Raw genomic sequence first — 19,612 nt, forward strand, 5'->3', positions numbered from 1 at the left:
TCGTCTCTCTCTCTCCCCTCCTTCTCCTCCTCTCTCTCTCTCTCTGTCTCACTCTCTCTTGCTGTCTCTCTACATTTCTTTCTCTCCCCCCCCCTCTCCCCTCGCCCCACCCTCCCTGTCTCTGCCTCTCTTAGAAAGCTGAAGAGGGACCAGGTGGCTAATTACTGTAGCAGCTAGCACTCTAAGTGCTGTAGGGGAAGCCAAAGCTCCAGGTGACCAGCTAATGACTGCGTCACGGCTGCAAGCAGGAGAACTGGTGTGGAAGAGAGAGGCAGGGGGGCGTGGAAGAGAGAGGCAGGGGGGCATAGCAGAAATACTGCCCCCTGCTGGGAGGGGAACAGTTTCCCCTCTCTCAGGGCCAAACACAATCATGCTTTAGAACCAGATGATATATGAGCATAAAATATACAAAATAACTTTTGATGAAGACCATAAGGTCTGGCCTAGTTACTTGTTACAGTGAGACCCAGGTTTAGTAAAACTTGCAATGTGTTCTGCGTCCTCACAAATATCATGAGTCAACACAAGTTTTATTTTGAGTGTTATCCAATTCTACAAGCCAATATCAATCAGGCCCGGCTCGAGCGGATTGGGAAAAAATCGAAAGAGGCAAAGGGGAAAAAAATATTTGAAAAACTGTAAAACTAAGAATTTGAACACTGGAGAATGTATACGGTACGGTATTAGACTGAGGCAGATAGAGGCCTTAAAGCTGAACGTTATGAGTTCACAGTGGCATAAAAAGCCACCGGCCTGTAAGCGGAATGACAGTTGCTGAAAAGTGCTGTGCTGATTTGCCGCATAACTAAAGTTTATTTAATGTGTACTGACAAGTGAATCTCCTGTCAAGCTATATAAATTCAACAGAGCGAGAGTACGGAACAGTTACAAACACTATTTAAGCGGCTGGATTATGCTTTAAACCGCAGTGAATTATGTCGACAGAGAGCAGTCATACTTCCTGGAGAAAACGATTAGAACAATTTTTAACAGTAATTTCAGCTCCAATAAAGCTATGGGTTTGTCGTTTAGACCCGCATTTTTTTAACGATGATTTGACACAAAGGCGGTTCATTATGTTTTAATTGTGGATAACGCAGGCAAATAAATAACTCGCACTCAGTCTGTAACTAAGCAGCAGAAGGACATTTGTTAGGGTAATGGACGCAGTCATAATAATGAATTCTGCGTGCTAGGAGTAGAACAAATTGCAATGAGACGAGCAAGAACACGGCAACGCAATGTCATCAATTTGTCTTGAGAATATTAGACTATTAGTGCTAAGCAGCGCTTATTTTTCAACAAGAAATTCGGGTTAAAACAGACAGTGCTTTTGTTTTACATTTATATTCAAGTTCAGCATTTAACTTTTCAAATAGCACAATAAAACTCTGGCCTGGATTCAAACAACTTTTGTCCTTAAATCTGAAGGTAAAGTGTTTAAGGACAAACGCCAATTCAATGTAGGCCAGTGTGGATTTACACACTGTATATTTTGATCAAGTCCCAGATACAGTAAAACGGCTTTTACCTGCAAATATAATATTCAATTTACGGGCAGCAGGGCAGTATATTACAGAACCTGGCCAAGTAACCTAAAGGTCTCGGGTTCGATTCCCAGGTAGGACACCGCTGTTGTACCCTTGAGCCCTTAAGCAAGGTACTTAACCTGCATTGCTTATATGTCCAGCTGTATAAATGGTATGTCCAGCTGTATATTTAATTTGTCTCCTGTATTGTGTTACTTGTTAATCGTAATACTCTACGTGCCTCTGCAACTGCCCCTCGGGGACAAATAAAGTTTGAATTGAATTTGAATTGAATTTGAATTGAATTTGAATTGAATTGAATTGAATGATGAATGAATGCTAGTGAATTTGTTAGTTAAATTAAAATTTGAATTGGAATGTAGAATTTGAACGAATTGATTGAATTTGAATGAATTGAAATTGAAATTGGGAAGTTAATGTGATTGGATGCAATGTAAATGCTAAGTGAGTAAAAGTTGCGTTAGTCGCTCTGGATAAGAGCGTTTAATATAACATTACACACACAATGCCACTACAGTACATGCATTTTATCCACGCCTCGTGCCACACACACCCACAATACTTCTGCTTGTTCTCAGCACTCTGTCGCTTCGCCGTTCGCGATTTATTTTCTTTTTTTTAAAAAAAGAGCAGGACGAAAACACTATGTCTCTTACCTGCACGGCCTTCTGGGACTGAATGTCCACGATCAGGACGCGGCCGAGGGTGGGCTGGCTGGCGTAGATGTACTTGTCCTTCACGTTGACCGCGGAGGCCCAGACGCACTTCTGCTCGGCGTCGCCCGCAGATTTTGGGCAAACCTCCTGCTGCAGAGAAGACCCGTGAAACACAGTAAACACAACGACAGGCGGCACACGCACCGCAAAATGCACAGCAGCACCAATCACTGTCACAACTGTAATAGTAGCAGCAGTATTAGCAGTTAAATAAGCAACATAACATAACATAATGAAGAGAACTAGTAGTGGTAGCAATAGTGGTCACAGTAATAGTGGTTGTAGTAGTAGTAGTGGTAGTAATAGCAGTATTAGTATTAGTAGTAGTAGTAATAGTAATAGAAGTAATAGTGGTCACAGAAATAGTGGTTGTAGTAGTAGTCGCAGTAGTAGTGGTGGTGGTAGTAGTAGTAGAAGTGGTCGCAGTAATAGTGGTTGTAGTAGTAATCATAGCAGTAGTAAATCTTTCATGGATAGCAGAAGTTGTAGCAGTAGTCATGTTAGCAGGAGCAGTATTGAAAAGTTATTGTACTAGGTGTAGTAGTGGTTGTTGTAATCATAGTAGTACTCGTAGTAATATATTATGGTCCCATTAATTAGAAGCCATTTTATTCACAGTATAACACTTAGAGACACTAAATATTTACGCACTGTACACACAGGCAGCAGGAACCATTTTAAAAAGATGCTGACAGTGCGGAACACCATGTAAAGACAGTATAACATCGGTTACTGCGGAGTTCTGTGTGCATGTACATGTATTCATGTGTGTGCGTAAATGCGTCATATGAAGAAGAATGCTGTCCTGTGTGCATGTGCTGTATGTGTATATATGCGTGTGAGTATGCGCATCAGTGTGAATATATCATTTGAAGAACAATGGGTGTCCTGTGTGCATGTACGTTCATGCATATGTGCATGTATGCACCTACGTGGAAATACATAATTTGAAAAAGCATGTACCTGTATGTGATATTTTTACAAGTGCACCAAATGTGACATACTTCTTTTTAAATGTCTGTATTTTTACTTTCGATTATTTTCCCCTGGGGCAATTATGTACTTTAACCTGTCATTTTCTCCATTACCATCAATTTATAGAACTGACAGTTTGTTGAATAATATGTGGTTATTCACTTTCCTTTGGTGTACTAAGGATGTTTTCTTATACCAATGAATCAAATGTGGTGGATTACACCCCCTGGGTGCAAACCTTGCACCAACCGTTATTCAAATCTGACAGGAAAATGATGCTTTCTCAACATGTCACTTTCCTTTCAATGAAACCTATGGCAAATTAAAATTTTCAAGCCCTTCCAGACGTAGTATAATGGGTTAGGAGCTGCTCTTGTAACCTAAAGGTCATAGGTTTGATTCCCAAGTAGGACACTGCCATTATACCGTTGAGCAAAAGATAAAAATATACTTTATTGAACCCCGTGGGGTAATTTGTCCTCTGCATTTTGACCCATCCTAGTTACTTAGGGGCAGTAGGCAGCCGCAGTGCAGCGCCCGGGGACCAGTGCCTTGGTCAAGGGCAACTGCAGGAGCGCACCTAACATGCATGTCTTTGAGTGTGGGAGGAAACCGGAGTGCCCAGAGTAAACCCACGCGAACGCGGGGAGAACATGCAAACTCCGCGCAGAACGGCCCCAAGCCGAGATTCGAACCCACGACCTTCTTGCTGTGAGGCGACAGTGCTAACCACCGTGCCACTGTGTCCGCCCAAGCAAGGCGCACTGTAAATGCTGTGTAAAAGGTTATGTAAGTCGCACTGGATAAGAGCGTCTGCTAAATGCCTCTGATGTCATGCTAATGTAATGTCACTGGTTTCCAGGCCGACCAGGTGTAGATGTGATCATCCCATTAGGCGGTCAGCATAAGGAAGACATTGCCATGGAAACCCCACGCAGTCGTTAATGCGTGGCATGTGTCCAACCGTCAGTCCCATTAATGGGCGGAACCGCAATGGTCAGCTGTCAGCTGTCAATCAACTGACACACTGGAACTAATCGTGCAATTTATTAATTTTTTCCCTCCGAGGCAAAGCGCTTATAAATATTCAAAACCAGGAAGTCGCACTGACATCATCCGTTAGCCGCCCATTTCGGCGAATCGGGGAGCTTCTGTCTGCCCTCCCGTCACCAGTCCAAGCGACAGCGGTAAAGAGCGTATTAAATCATGGTGGTGCGACGATGGTCCTTTGTGTTGTGATTACCTTTTGAGAAACACCATTTCACGTACAAGAGGAACAGCGCAGATTAAATTTAATCTGCTTCCAGTTATTCTTATAGATTCATAAAGCGATTCACAGCAGGATGCCAGCGTTTCGTTTTCTGTCTTTGCGACGGCGTCTCGACTTTAACGACTTCTCGACTTCTAGTGACCCAGCGTGTGCCTTTTGTACAGCTGGGAGACGAGGGAGGAACTATCTAATTATTAGTGATTGTTAGTGATTCTCCACCTTTCCCCTTTACTCCCAGTAGGGACCAAATTATATATGTTAGGGTGGCAGGGTGCAGTGGGTGGCACTGTCGCCTCACAGAAAGAAAGGTTGTGGGTTTGAATCCCGCCCGGGGCCTTTCTGTGTGGAGTTTACATGTTCTCCCCGTGTCCGCGTGGGTTTCCTCCGGGTACTCCGGTTTCCTCCCCACAGTCCGAAGACATGCAGGTTAGGTTAACTGGAGACTCTAAAAATTGCCTGTAGATATGACTCTGTGAGTGAACGGTATGTGTGTGCCCTGTGACAGATTGGCAGCCTGTCCAGGGTGTATTCCTGCCTCTTGCCCAATGCACACTGGGATATAGGCTCCAGCACCCCCCCCCCCCACGACCCTGACCAGGACAAGCGGGTATTAATAATGGATGGAAGAATGTTATCTGTTAAGAGATGGATTTAACACTGTTAGAGTTGAATTAGTTGAACTGTACCTTTTTTTACTGTGTAATCTCATCACTCTGCACCCCGTCCTCACACGTGGGTGGCTATGTGACAGCCCCACGCTGTTTCGTAAACTGTGGCGCATCGATAATTTGCGAGGATGCCCCTCGGCCTGAGACAGAAATACTTTTCGCTAATTCGGCGCGGCGCGTTTTTGGCGGGGGGTGGGGGGGGAGGGGGGGGGACACGCCATCTGGCACCGATCTCCTCCAGCGGCTCCGCGGCTCTCGTCCGACGCAGATATCGCGTCGCATTACTTTAAACTGCGCTGAACTGCGCTGCACTGCGCCGAACTGTGCCGAACTGCGCTGAACTGCGCCGAACTGCGTGGAACTGCGCCGAACTGCGCTGAACTGCGCTGCACTGCGCTGAACTGCGCAGAACACACAGCATTGCTGAGGCGCTGAAATGGAGAGGCCTGTCGTTCCTGTCGCCTGTGGTTTCTCTCAAATCAGACAGGACGCTTGCAGTATGGCTGATATAGCACAAAGCGCATTCAGAAATGCACTGTATAAAATACCTGCCGTGTATGGGGTTTTAAACACTGTACACAAATAACCTTAACCTTACTAACATATAGCGCGCACAGACAGACACACACACACATAGACAGAGACACACACACACGCGCACATGCACACACACACACGTGCACACACATACACGCAAGCACTCACACAGAAACACATGCACACACACGCACATACACATAAACACACATGCATACACGCATACACACAGACAGACATGCAGACAAACAGAGAGACAGACACACATAGACACACACACACACACACACTCACAGCACACACACACACACACACACAGCACACGCACACCCACACACACACTCACAGCACACACACACGTAATGTTACATGAACATTACACATCCCTTTCATATTATTTCTTTATGGGGGGGGGGGGGCAGAGTGGGGGTTCTGAAAAGCATGGACTCACATTCCCACCCTTGCTCTCTCCCCTCTCAGCTCCAGACGGTGTGTGTGACACTCATTCAGTTGCGTTTGATTGATTTTCTAATACGCCGCTCTCGCCTCCAGCCCCCCTCCGCCCCCCTCCCCCCGTCTCCGCGCTCTCTCCACGCAGCATTACCGCTCAAATGAAAGGCCGCTCACAGAAAGCTCTGAGGTCCGCGCCGAGAATAAAATCCAAAAAAAAAAAAAAATCAAAATAATACTGTACATGCGCTGAATTCCAAGCCCCGCTATTTGTGGGGCCTGGCAGGAATAATGAATAAACCCATCAAAGATCTGCTGTGTGAGGCAAGGGAGAGCCCAGCACCGCTCGACAGCTCACAACTCATAAAATTAACTACGCAATGCATCAGGATAACAAAAGAATATACATAATAATGTCATGTTTGTTTGCCTACCCCAGCCCCTCCTCCCCAGACCCCCCCCTGCCCCAGTTAGAGAACTTACATGAGTCACGAATCATTTTTCGGACGTTCAGGGGTGTCTTGCAGCGACCTGGCGTGTTAATAAAAACGTGGGGCTGGTTTTGGGGGGGGGGGGCTGCCTGCCGTAATCTCGATTTGTTCCTAAATTTACTCTCCACGGGCAGCGGGCCCCCCTCACCTGCAGGCCCCCCTCACCTGCGGGCCCCCCTCACCTGCGGGCCCCCGCACCTGCGGCCCCCCTCACCTGCAGGCCCCCTCACCTGCGGCCCTCACCTGCAGGCCCCCTCACCTGCAGCCCTCACCTGCAGGCCCTCACCTCGCCCCTCACCTGCAGACCCCCCTCACTTGCGGGCCCCCTCACCTGCAGGCCCAGAAGCCTCTCACTGGGTCGGATGTGCCTCTGGATCTCGCACTGCACGGGCTGGATGACCTTAACGCCGTCCTCGTAGAACACGTAGAACATGTTGCTGACCCCGAGACCTGCAAAAGACAAAAAAAAAAAAAAGGAAAAAAAAAAAAGAGCCACACATCTTTACCTGCCAAGGGACTACAGGTGACATTTACAGCAGCTGTCAAGCCAATTCTGGGGTAGTTAGTAACTGTCCATTTTTCCCTTTCAAACAAACAAACAAATAAATAAATCTATTAGGCATGACACAGTCAAAGCTCTCAAGTCTGCACTTCACACAAAGTAGCCAAAATAAATAAATAAATCTGTGCAATTAGAACAAACACTGTGTGTGTAGGCTACTCCATTTTAAACCCTGTGTGTAATTACATTGTAATTACATGGTTGTTATCGTGTAACTACTGCACATACACAATACTCATAGCTGAATAATGAGACTGTTAAAAAAAATGGCATTCAAACATTTGAACATTGCTCTCTGAATGCTGGTTCATGTTATGAGTGTTATGGTAAAATGGAAATTAATTAGCTCATTAGCACTTGCGATTATGACCGTGGCTAATGTGGCATCTGTAGTCAAATTGCATGGAAAACAACACATGACAAACTGTTAACAACAGTAGTATCTAACAATGTAATTACACTGCGATTACACTGCAATTACACAACAATTACACAGGGATTATGGCCATTTACTATAACATGGGGGAAAAAAAGACAAAATTAGACAATGCAAAAAAAAAAAAAAAGAAGAAAACTGAACATATAACATCCTTAAAATATGACACAATGTACAGAAAAGCAGTAGATACAACACCATATACAGTATGTGGTATGACACGTGCATCGTATACGTAACATGTTAGGAGCGTCATATATGTAATCTGTTAGGTCCATCTCATATGTGATATGACAGGATGTATGACATGCATAAGTACCTTCTTCTCTCCAGAGAATGTTGGCCACTGAAGCAGGAGAGAAAAAAGAGGAAAATAAATAAATAAATAAATAAATAAAGGGTAACAGTGTGGTGAACAGGAAGCCTCTGTTGAGCTGCTGACGCTGAAGTGAGAGACCAGTGACATCATCATCATCATCATCATCATCACAGAGCACCACACACAGGGGAAAACCAGCGGTGTCCCACCCAGCACCCTGACCCCTCTGCGGGGTCCTCGCTCTCAAATAACCCATCTCTGACGAAAACGTGGGATACGCCAACACTACTGCTTTCTGACTGACCGAAAACTAGCATGCGAATGTGCACGTCTCCAGCTAGGCTTGCCTGATATCATTAAACATCAAACATCCTGTTTAAGCCCCTTAGCAGATTACAACCACTCGTCAAACCCCCTGTGCATAATTCAATATGGACAGAGACCATAAAGGCAGTCGTGTAATAAATACCGCATTTTCATTAACCATAAACGGTATCACATCACCGTGATGTACCATTAATAAAATACATCAGAAACATTCAACACGCAAACTAGATACTATCCATGAGTTTTCATTTTACAGCACTCTTATTCATACTAATAATAAAAAAGCATGCAGAACTGATTAATTGAAATCCAGCGCATGAAATCAAACCGTTGATTTCTAACTTTCCACAGAGTGGAGATTGGATCAAGTGCTCTGAAAAATACATGAGTACGTAATTATGGGGGAAAAAAAGTGAACTGGAAAAAAAAAGAAAGAAAAAATTGCATCGAAAAAAAAGATCAACAGGGCTCCATGGACGAGCCTGCGCTCGTTTGTGTTTTAATGTGCTGATCGCACGGTTTAATGCATGAGTAGAGCCGCGCGCCGCCGCGCCTGGATACGTGATATAAACACCCCCCCCCCCAGCCCCCCGTGCCCAACCCCCCCTCCCCAACCCCCCTGGCCTCCCCCCCACGCCCCCCGCAGGACAGGATTAATGCCCCACTCCTGCTAGTGCGTGTAGTCCCTTATCGGGCCTGACCGAAATGAACCTCACCCCCATGCGTTTCACAGAGATAAGTGCTAACGCTGCATCACGCCACCGTTACGCGGGAATGAATGAATGAATGAATGAATGAATGAATTAAATGAATGAATGAATCATTGCATTTACACAGCACTTTTCCGAACGCTCAAAGTGCTTCACAGTGATGAGAGGGAACTCACCTCGCCCACCACCAATGTGTAGCACCCACCTGGGTGATGCACGGCAGCCATTTTGCGCCAGAACACTCAACACATTAGCTAAGGTGGAGAGGGGGAGAGAACATCTTTTTTTTTTTAGCCAGTTAAATCAGGGGATGATTACGTGGCACGTTGGAGAAAGCCGGATTGGGCATTTAGCCGGGTCACCGGAATGGCGGGGCGACCCCTGCGTGGTCCTGGTCGCCGTGCGCCGATGCATTCTGGGTCAGACGGCGAAGAAGAGGCGTTCACTCCCGAGCTGATGACTCTCGCCCGTTCTCCCGAAGAGCCAGCGGCCTCTTCTCTCGGCCCTCTTTAAAGGGCTTGATTTAGTCCCCCCGTAGAGCGCCATCATCAAAAAGCCAAAAAGCACTCTGACGGAGTCTCTTTGATTTCATTTTATTTTATTTTTTTTTGCCCGGTCAGCTTATTCCCGAAATAAGGGGCGTAAAGCTTTCCGCCATTTGGATAGATCGCTCGGCCGGAAAATGGGAAACCGGACACCTGTGATCATTTCCATCGGAACATCATTCCATTTGTCCCATTCCAACAGTATTCTGGGCTGGTATTTTTCATAGTAGGCTATATATTATATATATATACTTACGCACACAGACACACACACACACACACGTACACACTGGTTGCGTTTTAAATGATTAATTGCACATTTTCTGTTTATGATTTTATTATTTTTTTTTAAATGTGCTGCATACTTGCATTTACAGCGCTCCTTACTGTAATTATAGCACCAGTGTACCTAGCGCAACAGGCTACAGTATCTATTAGCAACACATACTGTATGGTACTACACATTCACAGTCTAATATGCAGTAACGACGCAGAGAGGCCGCAGCCACTCAGCAACTGAGGCAGAGGTTTCTGTACCAACCGAAAAACCCGCGTTCTCCGGCAGCGGTGTGGAAAGTCGTACGTTACCCCACACAAACGCTCCACCACAGCCTGCCTGGGTCGAGATCAAAACAGACCCGAAATCAATCAAAGGGAAAATGGAACGTAGCAATTTTATTGATACTTTTGTTTTTCAGTTATAACACTGATGAAAAACAGAGCATCGATACATGTCGCAATGCCTTTGAGTCCTGATTCTGAGCCGTAAGAATTACTTATATTCTGCATAGATACGTATGAGTATGAAGGTACACGAGAGCGGTCGGACTATTAAGTAAAAACCAAAGCATTTGTAAAGAAAAATACATAAAACACATAACTTACTTAGTAGCCAGTTACCCGTTTTAAGGTCACTGTTGGATTTTTCTCTTCCAGTCTTGCATGATAAATGTGAAGAGAGCTTCTTTTTTTAAAAAGTTAAACACAGTGTGGGTTCTGCTAGGATGAACTTGTATTTACTCTGGGGGTATGCCTGAAACCAACTGTCAAAGAGTTGATAAGTAGCTCATTGTGAAGTCTTAAAGAAAGTACCGTCTTTCTACTCACACAAAAAGCACTTCCAGGCGCTTACTCTTAACCACGCCAAGCCTGCTAATTAAGAACACTATAGCCATAACAAGCAGTGCACCGAAGTGATTGAATTGCGACAAAACCTTAATTACAGGAGTGACTGCCTTTATGTGGTGAAAAGCGGGACGATTGAATTCCGTCCATAGATGCTCGCTTCCTCTAAAACTGCTCAGTGTCCAACAATTCTCTCTATCTCTATCTCTCTCTATCTCTGTCTCTCTCTCTCTCTCATCACGAAAAGGGACTTAACATATAAAAGATAAAAAGGCATTTAAGTTTAAAGACATTAAAAACTATCTCTTTCCCATTGTATGGATGCATATCTAAACATATCTGGAAACAAAAAATGTGAAAACGGTTTGAAATTAAACAGTTCATGTCCTCCCGTTGCTAGGACAAACTGTTGTCAACGATAGCCCCGCTCATTTCAAACCTGCAATAAAATGACACTCCGTGCTCCTTTAATTTCAAAAAGATGAATTGATACTATTAATCACTGCAATGCACCAGGGTTATTTAATCTATACGAGGGCTCATGCATCATCCGTTTAAACTGAATTAAAAGCGAATCAGTGCCAGATTAACCGCTTCCTACTGTCTCCTAAACTGCGTCGAACGCTGAGCAAATCAATAAAGATTTATCGCATTTGATTTTGAATCTGAAGTCAGAAGGAAAACCTCTATAGCCTACAAGCCACGTTGATATGCAGTGTGAGCCTTCTTTGTGTGCTTGGCTGTGTCTAACAACCGTAACCGTGCGGCACAAAATGCACCATGTGACACAGATATACAATAAGTAAACTACAGCACCATGCGTTAAACATGTCGTAATGATAAAAGAAAATTCAAATTTGAATTTGAAGGAGACAAGGAAACCTTCTGCCGACAAGCACCATCACTACGCACTGCGAGACATGTGTTCATGAAACAGTCACATGACCAGACATTCAGGAAGCTGTGAAAGGGGGGGGGGGTTTGCTTGCCTGCTGCTAGAAATTGTCGGGCTCCATTGACTACTAAACTAATCATACAAAACCTGTGTAATGCAACACTTACCCAACTGAAATAATATTACCACTTGTCAAACTAAGATCCTCTTTCAAAAGCAACTGATTGGTTATGTTTGTATTTTATAGAGATGAACATCCCTTCCAGAATTGTTTTTTTTAATCCATTGGTAGTTTAGCACTGTACGGGCGGCATGGTGGCGCAGTGGGTAGCACCGTTGCCTCACAGCAAGAAGGTCCTGGGTTCGAGCCCCCGCCCGGGCCTTTCTGTGTGGGGTTTGGTATGTTCTCCCCGTGTCCGCATGGGTTTCCTCCGGGTACTCCGGTTTCCTCCCACAGTCCAAAGACACGCAGGTTAGGTTAATTGAAGAGTCTAAATTGCCCCTAGGTGTACTCACGCCATTGCTCATGACCAAGGCACTGGCCTCGGAACTGGAGTTGGTCCCCGGGCGCCGCACTGTGGCTGCCCACTGCTCCTAAGTAACTAGGATGGGTCAAGTGCAGAGGACGCATTTATTTGTCTTAGGCAATGACCTGAATTGAATCGAATCTAATCTAACCTTTGCTTCGGTCGTACAAGTATAAATGAGGAAGAGGAAGACGAGGATGCAGCCAGGCATCTGGTTCGGTTTGCGGGATGGAGGCGGGTTAGAAGGGCATTTCTTCCTCCTGAACTTTTCACACATCTGCGTCACAATGCGCATTTTGCCTTTAAAACCACGCACATTAATTATGCATGGCCTCTCTCTCCGGTGGCATTTTCGTACCATTTAACGTTATTCACTACAGAGCGATGTGGTACAGCGCAATCCATCCGGACCTGTGATCAATCGTCCGCGCGACCGAACGTCTTCATCGCACCGCGAACCCGAATGGATTCACGGCGTGTACGGATCGATAGCAATTGAATCCTCCTGCCGCAAATCAATAGCACTTGATTGAAACATCAAACATAATTTCCATGACAAATGAGAGCCGGACGTGGATTCTGTTAAGACGGGCCAAACGGATGAACCAGTTTTTTATATATATATATTTTTTTTTCTCTTAACTGAATCCATTTTTACTGAAGCCATTTCCATCTCTATAACAACTTCACTGTCCTGCATATCTCCTCCCAAGACCTGGCGATTAATTTTTGTGCCCTAAAGCCCTACAAGTATCTGGGCTTAATCTCGTGAACCCTATATACTACGATGCCGAAACCTACATTAAAAGGGATGGTTCAATAAAAATAAATATATTTGAAAATACGCCAGGTCTCCAGAACGAGGTTTAGTGGTCATTAAAACCGAGAATACCAAAAGTGGAGTTTCAAAAAAATTACTGGTGTTAGCAAAATGGATTTTTTTTTTTTGCTTCATGAAATATGTATTGAAACATGTCAAAAATATGTACATTCCCGCATGCCTTATCATGCAAAAAACTAAGCTGTTTATAAACATAAAAGTTTAATCATTTTTTAACATTTTGTTTAGTGGAAATAATATGAGGTTTACCTACACAAACAGGCTTATTATCCAGGGTATAACGAAGTATAAAACATTTTTTGTCAGTTAAATCATATCATACAGGCATTGGGTGGCTCTAAATTGGATACTAATTTAATGTTTGTTTTATATTTACTTGACTGGTAAACCAAATTGCGTATATGTAAACCCATTTGTGCACATAATTTATAATTTATTACATAATTTATTTTTATGAACTGCCATTTGTTTCATAGTTTTTGGTTGATTTTTCAAAGGTAGAGCCAAAAAAAAAAAAAAAGACGAAACATTGTCATCTGACAGAATAATAATTTTTTAAAAACTATATTCCTTTTATATTGTCTAGAAATGTGACATGTCACGCTCTGCTGAGGGTTGGGGCGACAGTCGTTCTGACAGGTGTAATGTCACTCTCTAACGGGAGAGGACGTTTCGGGATCGTTCGAGGGCGACGGCTCACGCTCACCGCGTCACATCCGCGCGCGGCGATGGGAAGTGAAGCGTCTTCAAAGAACGCAAACTATGTTCGGGAGCCGGAAGCGATGGAGAACTCACAACGGGAGCAGCTATTTTATCTCTCATATTTAAAGAAAAATAAATTCCGTGAATCTTGGAGGGGCTTTTTAATTTTTTTTTTTTTTTTTTAAAGAAGCAATGATAATTGGTGTCAAAAAAAGTTATAAGACGCAGACAGCATCTCTTTTCCCCTTTCTTTCTTTACCCTTTTTTTGACTGAAAAAGCTTAAACATTGCAAAATCTCTGAGCTAGTGGAGCGTGAAATACATAGGCTGTTTGAAACGTGGGGGGTGGGGGGGGGCAAGCAGAATTCACAAACGCAGAAACGGTTTCTGAATGCTAACGTGCTAAGCCTGAGGATGGGATCTCGTGATGGACGATTTACTTGGAGTAATACATACGTAACTGAAATATGGACTGACCGTACACGTCCTGGGATAACCTGGAAGATGACCTGGTAAAGGTGAGAGGGCGGTGGACGCTTCCCCATTCCCATTCCCAAAATCACAGCTGGCAGCTGACTGGCAGAATGAATCACACAAACATAAACAATTTTTCAACTTGTTTCTGATCCAGGAACCCCCCCAACCCCCCCCCCCCCCCATCTCCAACCTCTAGTCAGGGAAGCCTGGTCTCTTCCTCACACAGCTGGAAATGTCTACAAACAATTTTCCAAGTCCCCGTCCAAATTTCTGTCAGTATCTTCACACTTTGACATTCCACGAGGGGGGGGGGGGGGGGGGTTTGAACCACCTACGGTACCACAGGTTGAAAACACAGGGCATAAGGCGTCCCGACAGAGTTCCATCCATTGCCCCTGTTTACATTCCCCCTCCCCCTCCCCCCCCCCAACACCGCTGTCTGCTCTTCTGCGCAGGTATTAAAATAAAAGCCAGGCGGTCTCATGATTGATTTACAGCAAGGTCCGCTGCAGGCATCCCTGTCACAACGCTTCCAACCCAGTCTCGTCTAATAGGAAATGAGTCAGTCGTATTGAAAGGACACACAATAAAAAAAAAGATTTTTTTTTTTGTTGCCTCAAGAGGAGCAGATGTGAAAATGCGCAGAGACACCGTGAATCAAAAAGACTAAACTAAATCTGACATCCACTCCGACCGAGATGTTTTCAAACAGTTTAAGGAGCAATAAAACAGAGAATGAATGGTATGCTTCTTTTTTTATAAATAATAAGATACACCAGTATGATATCAATCATTTACACTTCATCACAAGATCACTCCTGTAACGTATTTATTTGCTCAACGGATTTCTTCATCCACTGCAACTGGCTCTTATGTAGCCTAATGCAGAATCTGAGTGTACTACAGTTTGACGTCTTTTGCGGAGGCACAGCCCCCGTGTGAGTTTGAACCCGCAACCCCCGGTTTCCTTTACTGGGTTTTTCCAGCAGTGGGGGGGGGGGGGGGGGGGGACTGTACCGTAGGGGCTCCGCGATTGCACTGTGAACCACTGCCCCCCCCCACCCAACCCCGCTCCGTGATCACAACGTTCTCTGTGACCTCTTAATACGTATCGAATCACTTGTCAACCTGCCAAATTGAATGGACACCCCTTGAGTCTGGCGCTGTTTTTCACGGCTCTGATTGGACGGTCGCACTCAGACGAACGCCGATGTGCCAAATCAAAATGTGCTGTATACACAAAACGCGGGCTATTGGCCTGGATTCAATCAACATTCCTGTTCGACGCTAGCTTTCAAATAAATCCAAGGGTATATTCGCTTTTTTCCCCCACAGTTTGGTCGGCTAATTTTGGTGCTCAGCTACTTGCTGAACAAGCACACAATGTGAAAAATAAAAGAACACTTAAAAGAAGAAAAAAAAAAAGAACGCTTATATTTAATTGCAAACCGGTACTTATAGACAAATGTAGATTGAATCCCATTTGTTGCCTGACATAACGAGATGAATGCCTTGATGGAGCACTTTGAAAGGCAACATGCTTAATTGTGCTCTTAAAACAGACCTTTCTGAGGGCGGATGCACCAGAGAGCCTGTTGATATTTAACTCACATTTGCTCTCAGTGGGGATTGCTGGACAGCTTTATAGTCACAAAGGATTGCCGGAGACAGCCACAGCCAACACACCTGTACAAGAGGGCAAAGCTAAAAGCTTTTTCCCGGATATATCACCGATATCTTTACCTTTTTTTACCTTTTTTTTTTCCGGAGGACGGAAGTTGTTTTATGATGGTTTTTAACAGGATTTGTTGCACGTCCTGGACGGCCCCTCAATGTCTGTCTGCCGGTTTTTAGGCCGGGACGATTAGTTTCATTTTATCGATTGCTTAAAGAGCCCATGGACCTGCTTTCCAAACCCTAAAAAAATCTGCAGATGGAAATGACGGCAGCACATATGAACGTGGCCCAAAACGGATCTGAAAATATCCGATCCCAGGTGGTTTTTTTTCCTCTTGTGTACACATAATACACATCTTATCTGTGTCGGAATTGAGTCACTTTTACCAGGTGTAGATGTAGCCAAAAACCCCGCCCCCCCTCCCCCCACTACATTTGCATTTCAAAAATACAAAACAGCCACACCAAAATGTGTCACACACAAAATACCAAAAAAAAAATACAAAAAACGGCCATCAAGGCTGAGGAAGATGAGGAAACAAAGTGTGCCAAGGCTAGGATGAAGAGGACATTTTATGTTCACCTCCAAGGCTTTCGTTGAAAAAAAAGAAAATAATAAAAATGCCTAAATTAATAAACGACTGAAACTATGAAATGCTACAGTGTCTCACAGACAACAAAACTAGAGTGCCATGCTAAGAAAAATGCACCACCGTCTATTTCTGAAATTTTTAATGCAACAATCTAATTATGCAGTACTAACTTGGCAGGGAGACAGGTGGGGGAAGAGAGGGGGGAGGGAGGAAGGGTCGGGGTAGTTTGAACCCTCAAACATCGAACAGCAGCTCTGACATACTTTGCATATGCAAATGAGATGACCCCCCGACTCCAGAACAGGAACACAAAATCCCTTGTTGTACACAGCTGCCCACTCTCTCTGGCACATCTCCTGGCAACAGCACTAATGAAAAGCACACCTTACAAACCCAGGGAGTCCATGTTAGGACATCATCACACAGGTGGGTGTGGGGTCCATATTAGGGCATCATCACACAGGTGTGCATGGAGTCCATTGTTAGGACATCATCACACAGGTGGGTGTGGGCTCCATATTAGGGCATCATCACACAGGTGTGCATGGAGTCCATTGTTAGGACATCATCACACGGGTGGGTGTGGGGTCCATTGTTAGGACATCATCACACAGGTGGGTGTGGGGTCCATTGTTAGGACATCATCACACAGGTGTGTGTGGGGTCCATATCAGAACACCATCATACAGGCAGGTATGGGAGTTCACATTAGAACATTTTCATGCAAGTGAACACTATGTCCATATTAGGCCAACATCATACTGGTGTGCACGTCTACATCAGCATTAGAATGTTCAGTTAAGAAGGGTTTAATGTTGGAGTTTGTACAGTAGTGGGAGACATGAGCGTGCAGGAGCGAGTTTCCTGTTTGTCGTGAGAACAGTCCAGAATGGCGTTCTGCCCCCTATGTGATCCTGCAGGCATCGGTTATGCCGTACACGCAATGAATGTGTGCAACCCGGCCACGTGTCTCATATTTACAATGCTTTTTTTTTTAACTGGAAAAAAGGCACCTTTTCTGACTAAACAAATAAAACAACGTGAGCGTGCGTACATGCGATGGGGGGGCGCTGATAGTCGTGTCTCATGGAACGGAATACATCTTCAGCGGCATCACACAACCTGAGAAACTTCAGTAATAATTTTAAAAAGTCGCATAAATGATCAAACTACCCGTGCTCTACTCAGAGATAACGAGAGAGGTACGGAATATCTTCACACAGGGGCACGCTATCGCCACCCTTTTCCTAATTTCTATCCTGTGGGCGACAACTGCACTGCTGTCGCTGTCCACCCAACAGGACGGTCAACGGTTCTGCCCAATGACCTTTGACCCGGAAGCGCTTGATGGCCCGATGTGTAGCTGTACGCCGGACTTCGTGCCGATCGCGCGGCGAAAGCGTTCCTCTCTCCGCGGTCACGTGCGTCCCGTTAAAAAGACCTCGGGCCTCTGGAGCGGGTCCCACCGTATCAATTATGAATTTAAAGGCTCTGGGTTCTGAAGTGGTTGCCGCAGTATCAATTATGAATTTTAAAAAAAAAGGGGGGGGGGGGGAAAATGTCATTGAAAAAAAAAAAGAAGCTTCACGTTTCAGTCGGGAGAAGTCCTCTAAGCCGTCGGCCCCCGCCACTACGGTTCCCGAATGTCATTTGCCAATTTCAGCGGGAGATGAGACGGCTCTCCGAGCATGAATATTGATGCCCCCCCCGCCCCGGCACAGCCCATGATTCAACCACCCCCCCGCGTTAGCCCCATCAAAGCTTTCGAGTGTAAGGAGGCAATAAACTGCGTAGAGAAGAAGAAAAAAAGGATGGACCGCAGTGAGTCAACACAGAAACGCGGGGAAGGGAGAAGGGGCGTGTGACACGCGACGCTGTTTGCAGGTCATCTGCAGAGTGGGGGGGCGCAAAGTTGCGGCCCCTAAAGAGGAGGATAAGTGCTTATTTTGGGCCGTCTTTAAATAGCCCCCATCGGCTCTGGGACGCCGTGGATCCCGAACTGGCACCGTGCCGAGAGTTCCCTGAACCCATTCCCCCCCCCACCCCCCCCCAGGCGGCCGTCCCCGGCGGTATTCAGCCCGCCGTCTGATTTAATTAGCTTCTCCCGAACGGCGCGTCGATAAAACACTCAACATTTTCAGCATGTAAACTAAATTATATATGTGGGGTATATCATTTTTCTCTCATACCGTAACTGAGCTTTAATTGTTGTTCGGCTCGTTGCAATGAGAAAATGACAATGAAAACAACAAGAGCAAAAGGTGCTGACTGACCTGAATACAGAGCACACAGCTTCCTTCACGACGGGAGTCAGAACAAACTCAACCGACGTATTGGGAGGAAGCTGGCTGCAGAGGAAGAGGCCATCACACACTGAGCAGTCTGGTGTCAGTACTTAAATTTAGGCTCAACTGGGCAGTCTGGTGTCAGTAGTTAAATTTATGCTGAACTGGGCAGCCTGGTGTCAGTAGTTAAATTAATGCTGAACCGAGCAGTCTGGTGTCAGTAGTTAAATTAATGCTCAACCGGGCAGTCTGGTGTTAGTAGCTAAATTTATGCTCAACTGAGCAGTCTGGTGTCAGTGGTTAAATTTATGCTCAACCGGGCAGTCTGGTGTCAGTAGTTAAATTAATGCTCAACCGGGCAGTCTGGTGTTAGTAGCTAAATGTATGCTCAACTGAGCAGTCTGGTGTCAGTGGTTAAATTTAGGCTCAACTGGGCAGGCAGCCTGGTGTCAGTAGTTAAAGTTAGACTGAACAAGGCAGTCTGGTGTCAGTAGTTAAATTTAGGCTCAACTGGGCAGGCAGCCTGGTGTCAGTAGTTAAAGTTAGGCTGAACAGGGCAGTCTGGTGTCAGTAGTTAAATTTAGGCTCAACCGGGCAGGCAGTCTGGTGTCAGTTGTTAAAGTTAGGCTGAACAGGGCAGTCTGGTGTCAGTAGTTAAATTTAGGCTCAACCGGGCAGGCAGCCTGGTGTCAGTAGTTAAAGTTAGGCTGAACAGGGCAGTCTGGTGTCAGTAGTTAAAGTCCGGCTAAACTAGCGACTAGTAGGTAATGGGGGAACCTACCAGAGCAAATAATCATATTGTTTGGTTAGAATGCCACCAGGGGTATTAGACTAGCTGCACTGTAAAATAAATAACAAATAAGAAAATATCCCATAAAACCGGTGAAAAGGCTGGCAGCAATGTTGTCAGTGAAAAACCATTTAATGAAGGGAA

At 45.1% G+C, this 19,612-nt stretch overlaps 1 protein-coding gene across 5 annotated transcripts in view; it reads right to left on the reverse strand.

The window, feature by feature from the left end:
* Positions 1-19,612, reverse strand: part of LOC135255816 (follistatin-related protein 5-like) — a 174,632-nt gene that overhangs the window by 14,062 nt on the left and 140,958 nt on the right. For 3 of the 5 annotated variants that reach the window (XM_064337489.1, XM_064337484.1, XM_064337488.1), the window contains exons 11-13: positions 7,975-8,001; positions 6,989-7,107; positions 2,207-2,356 (exon numbers count right to left, since the gene is read on the reverse strand). In XM_064337489.1, coding sequence (XP_064193559.1) covers positions 2,207-2,356; positions 6,989-7,107; positions 7,975-8,001 — 296 coding nt within the window. The remainder of the gene's footprint in view (positions 1-2,206; positions 2,357-6,988; positions 7,108-7,974; positions 8,002-19,612) is intronic. The other 2 variants (XM_064337486.1, XM_064337487.1) reach the window with 2 other exon arrangements.

This window comes from Anguilla rostrata, chromosome 5 (assembly GCF_018555375.3).
Source record: "Anguilla rostrata isolate EN2019 chromosome 5, ASM1855537v3, whole genome shotgun sequence".
NCBI classification, from domain to species: Eukaryota; Metazoa; Chordata; class Actinopteri; order Anguilliformes; family Anguillidae; genus Anguilla; species Anguilla rostrata.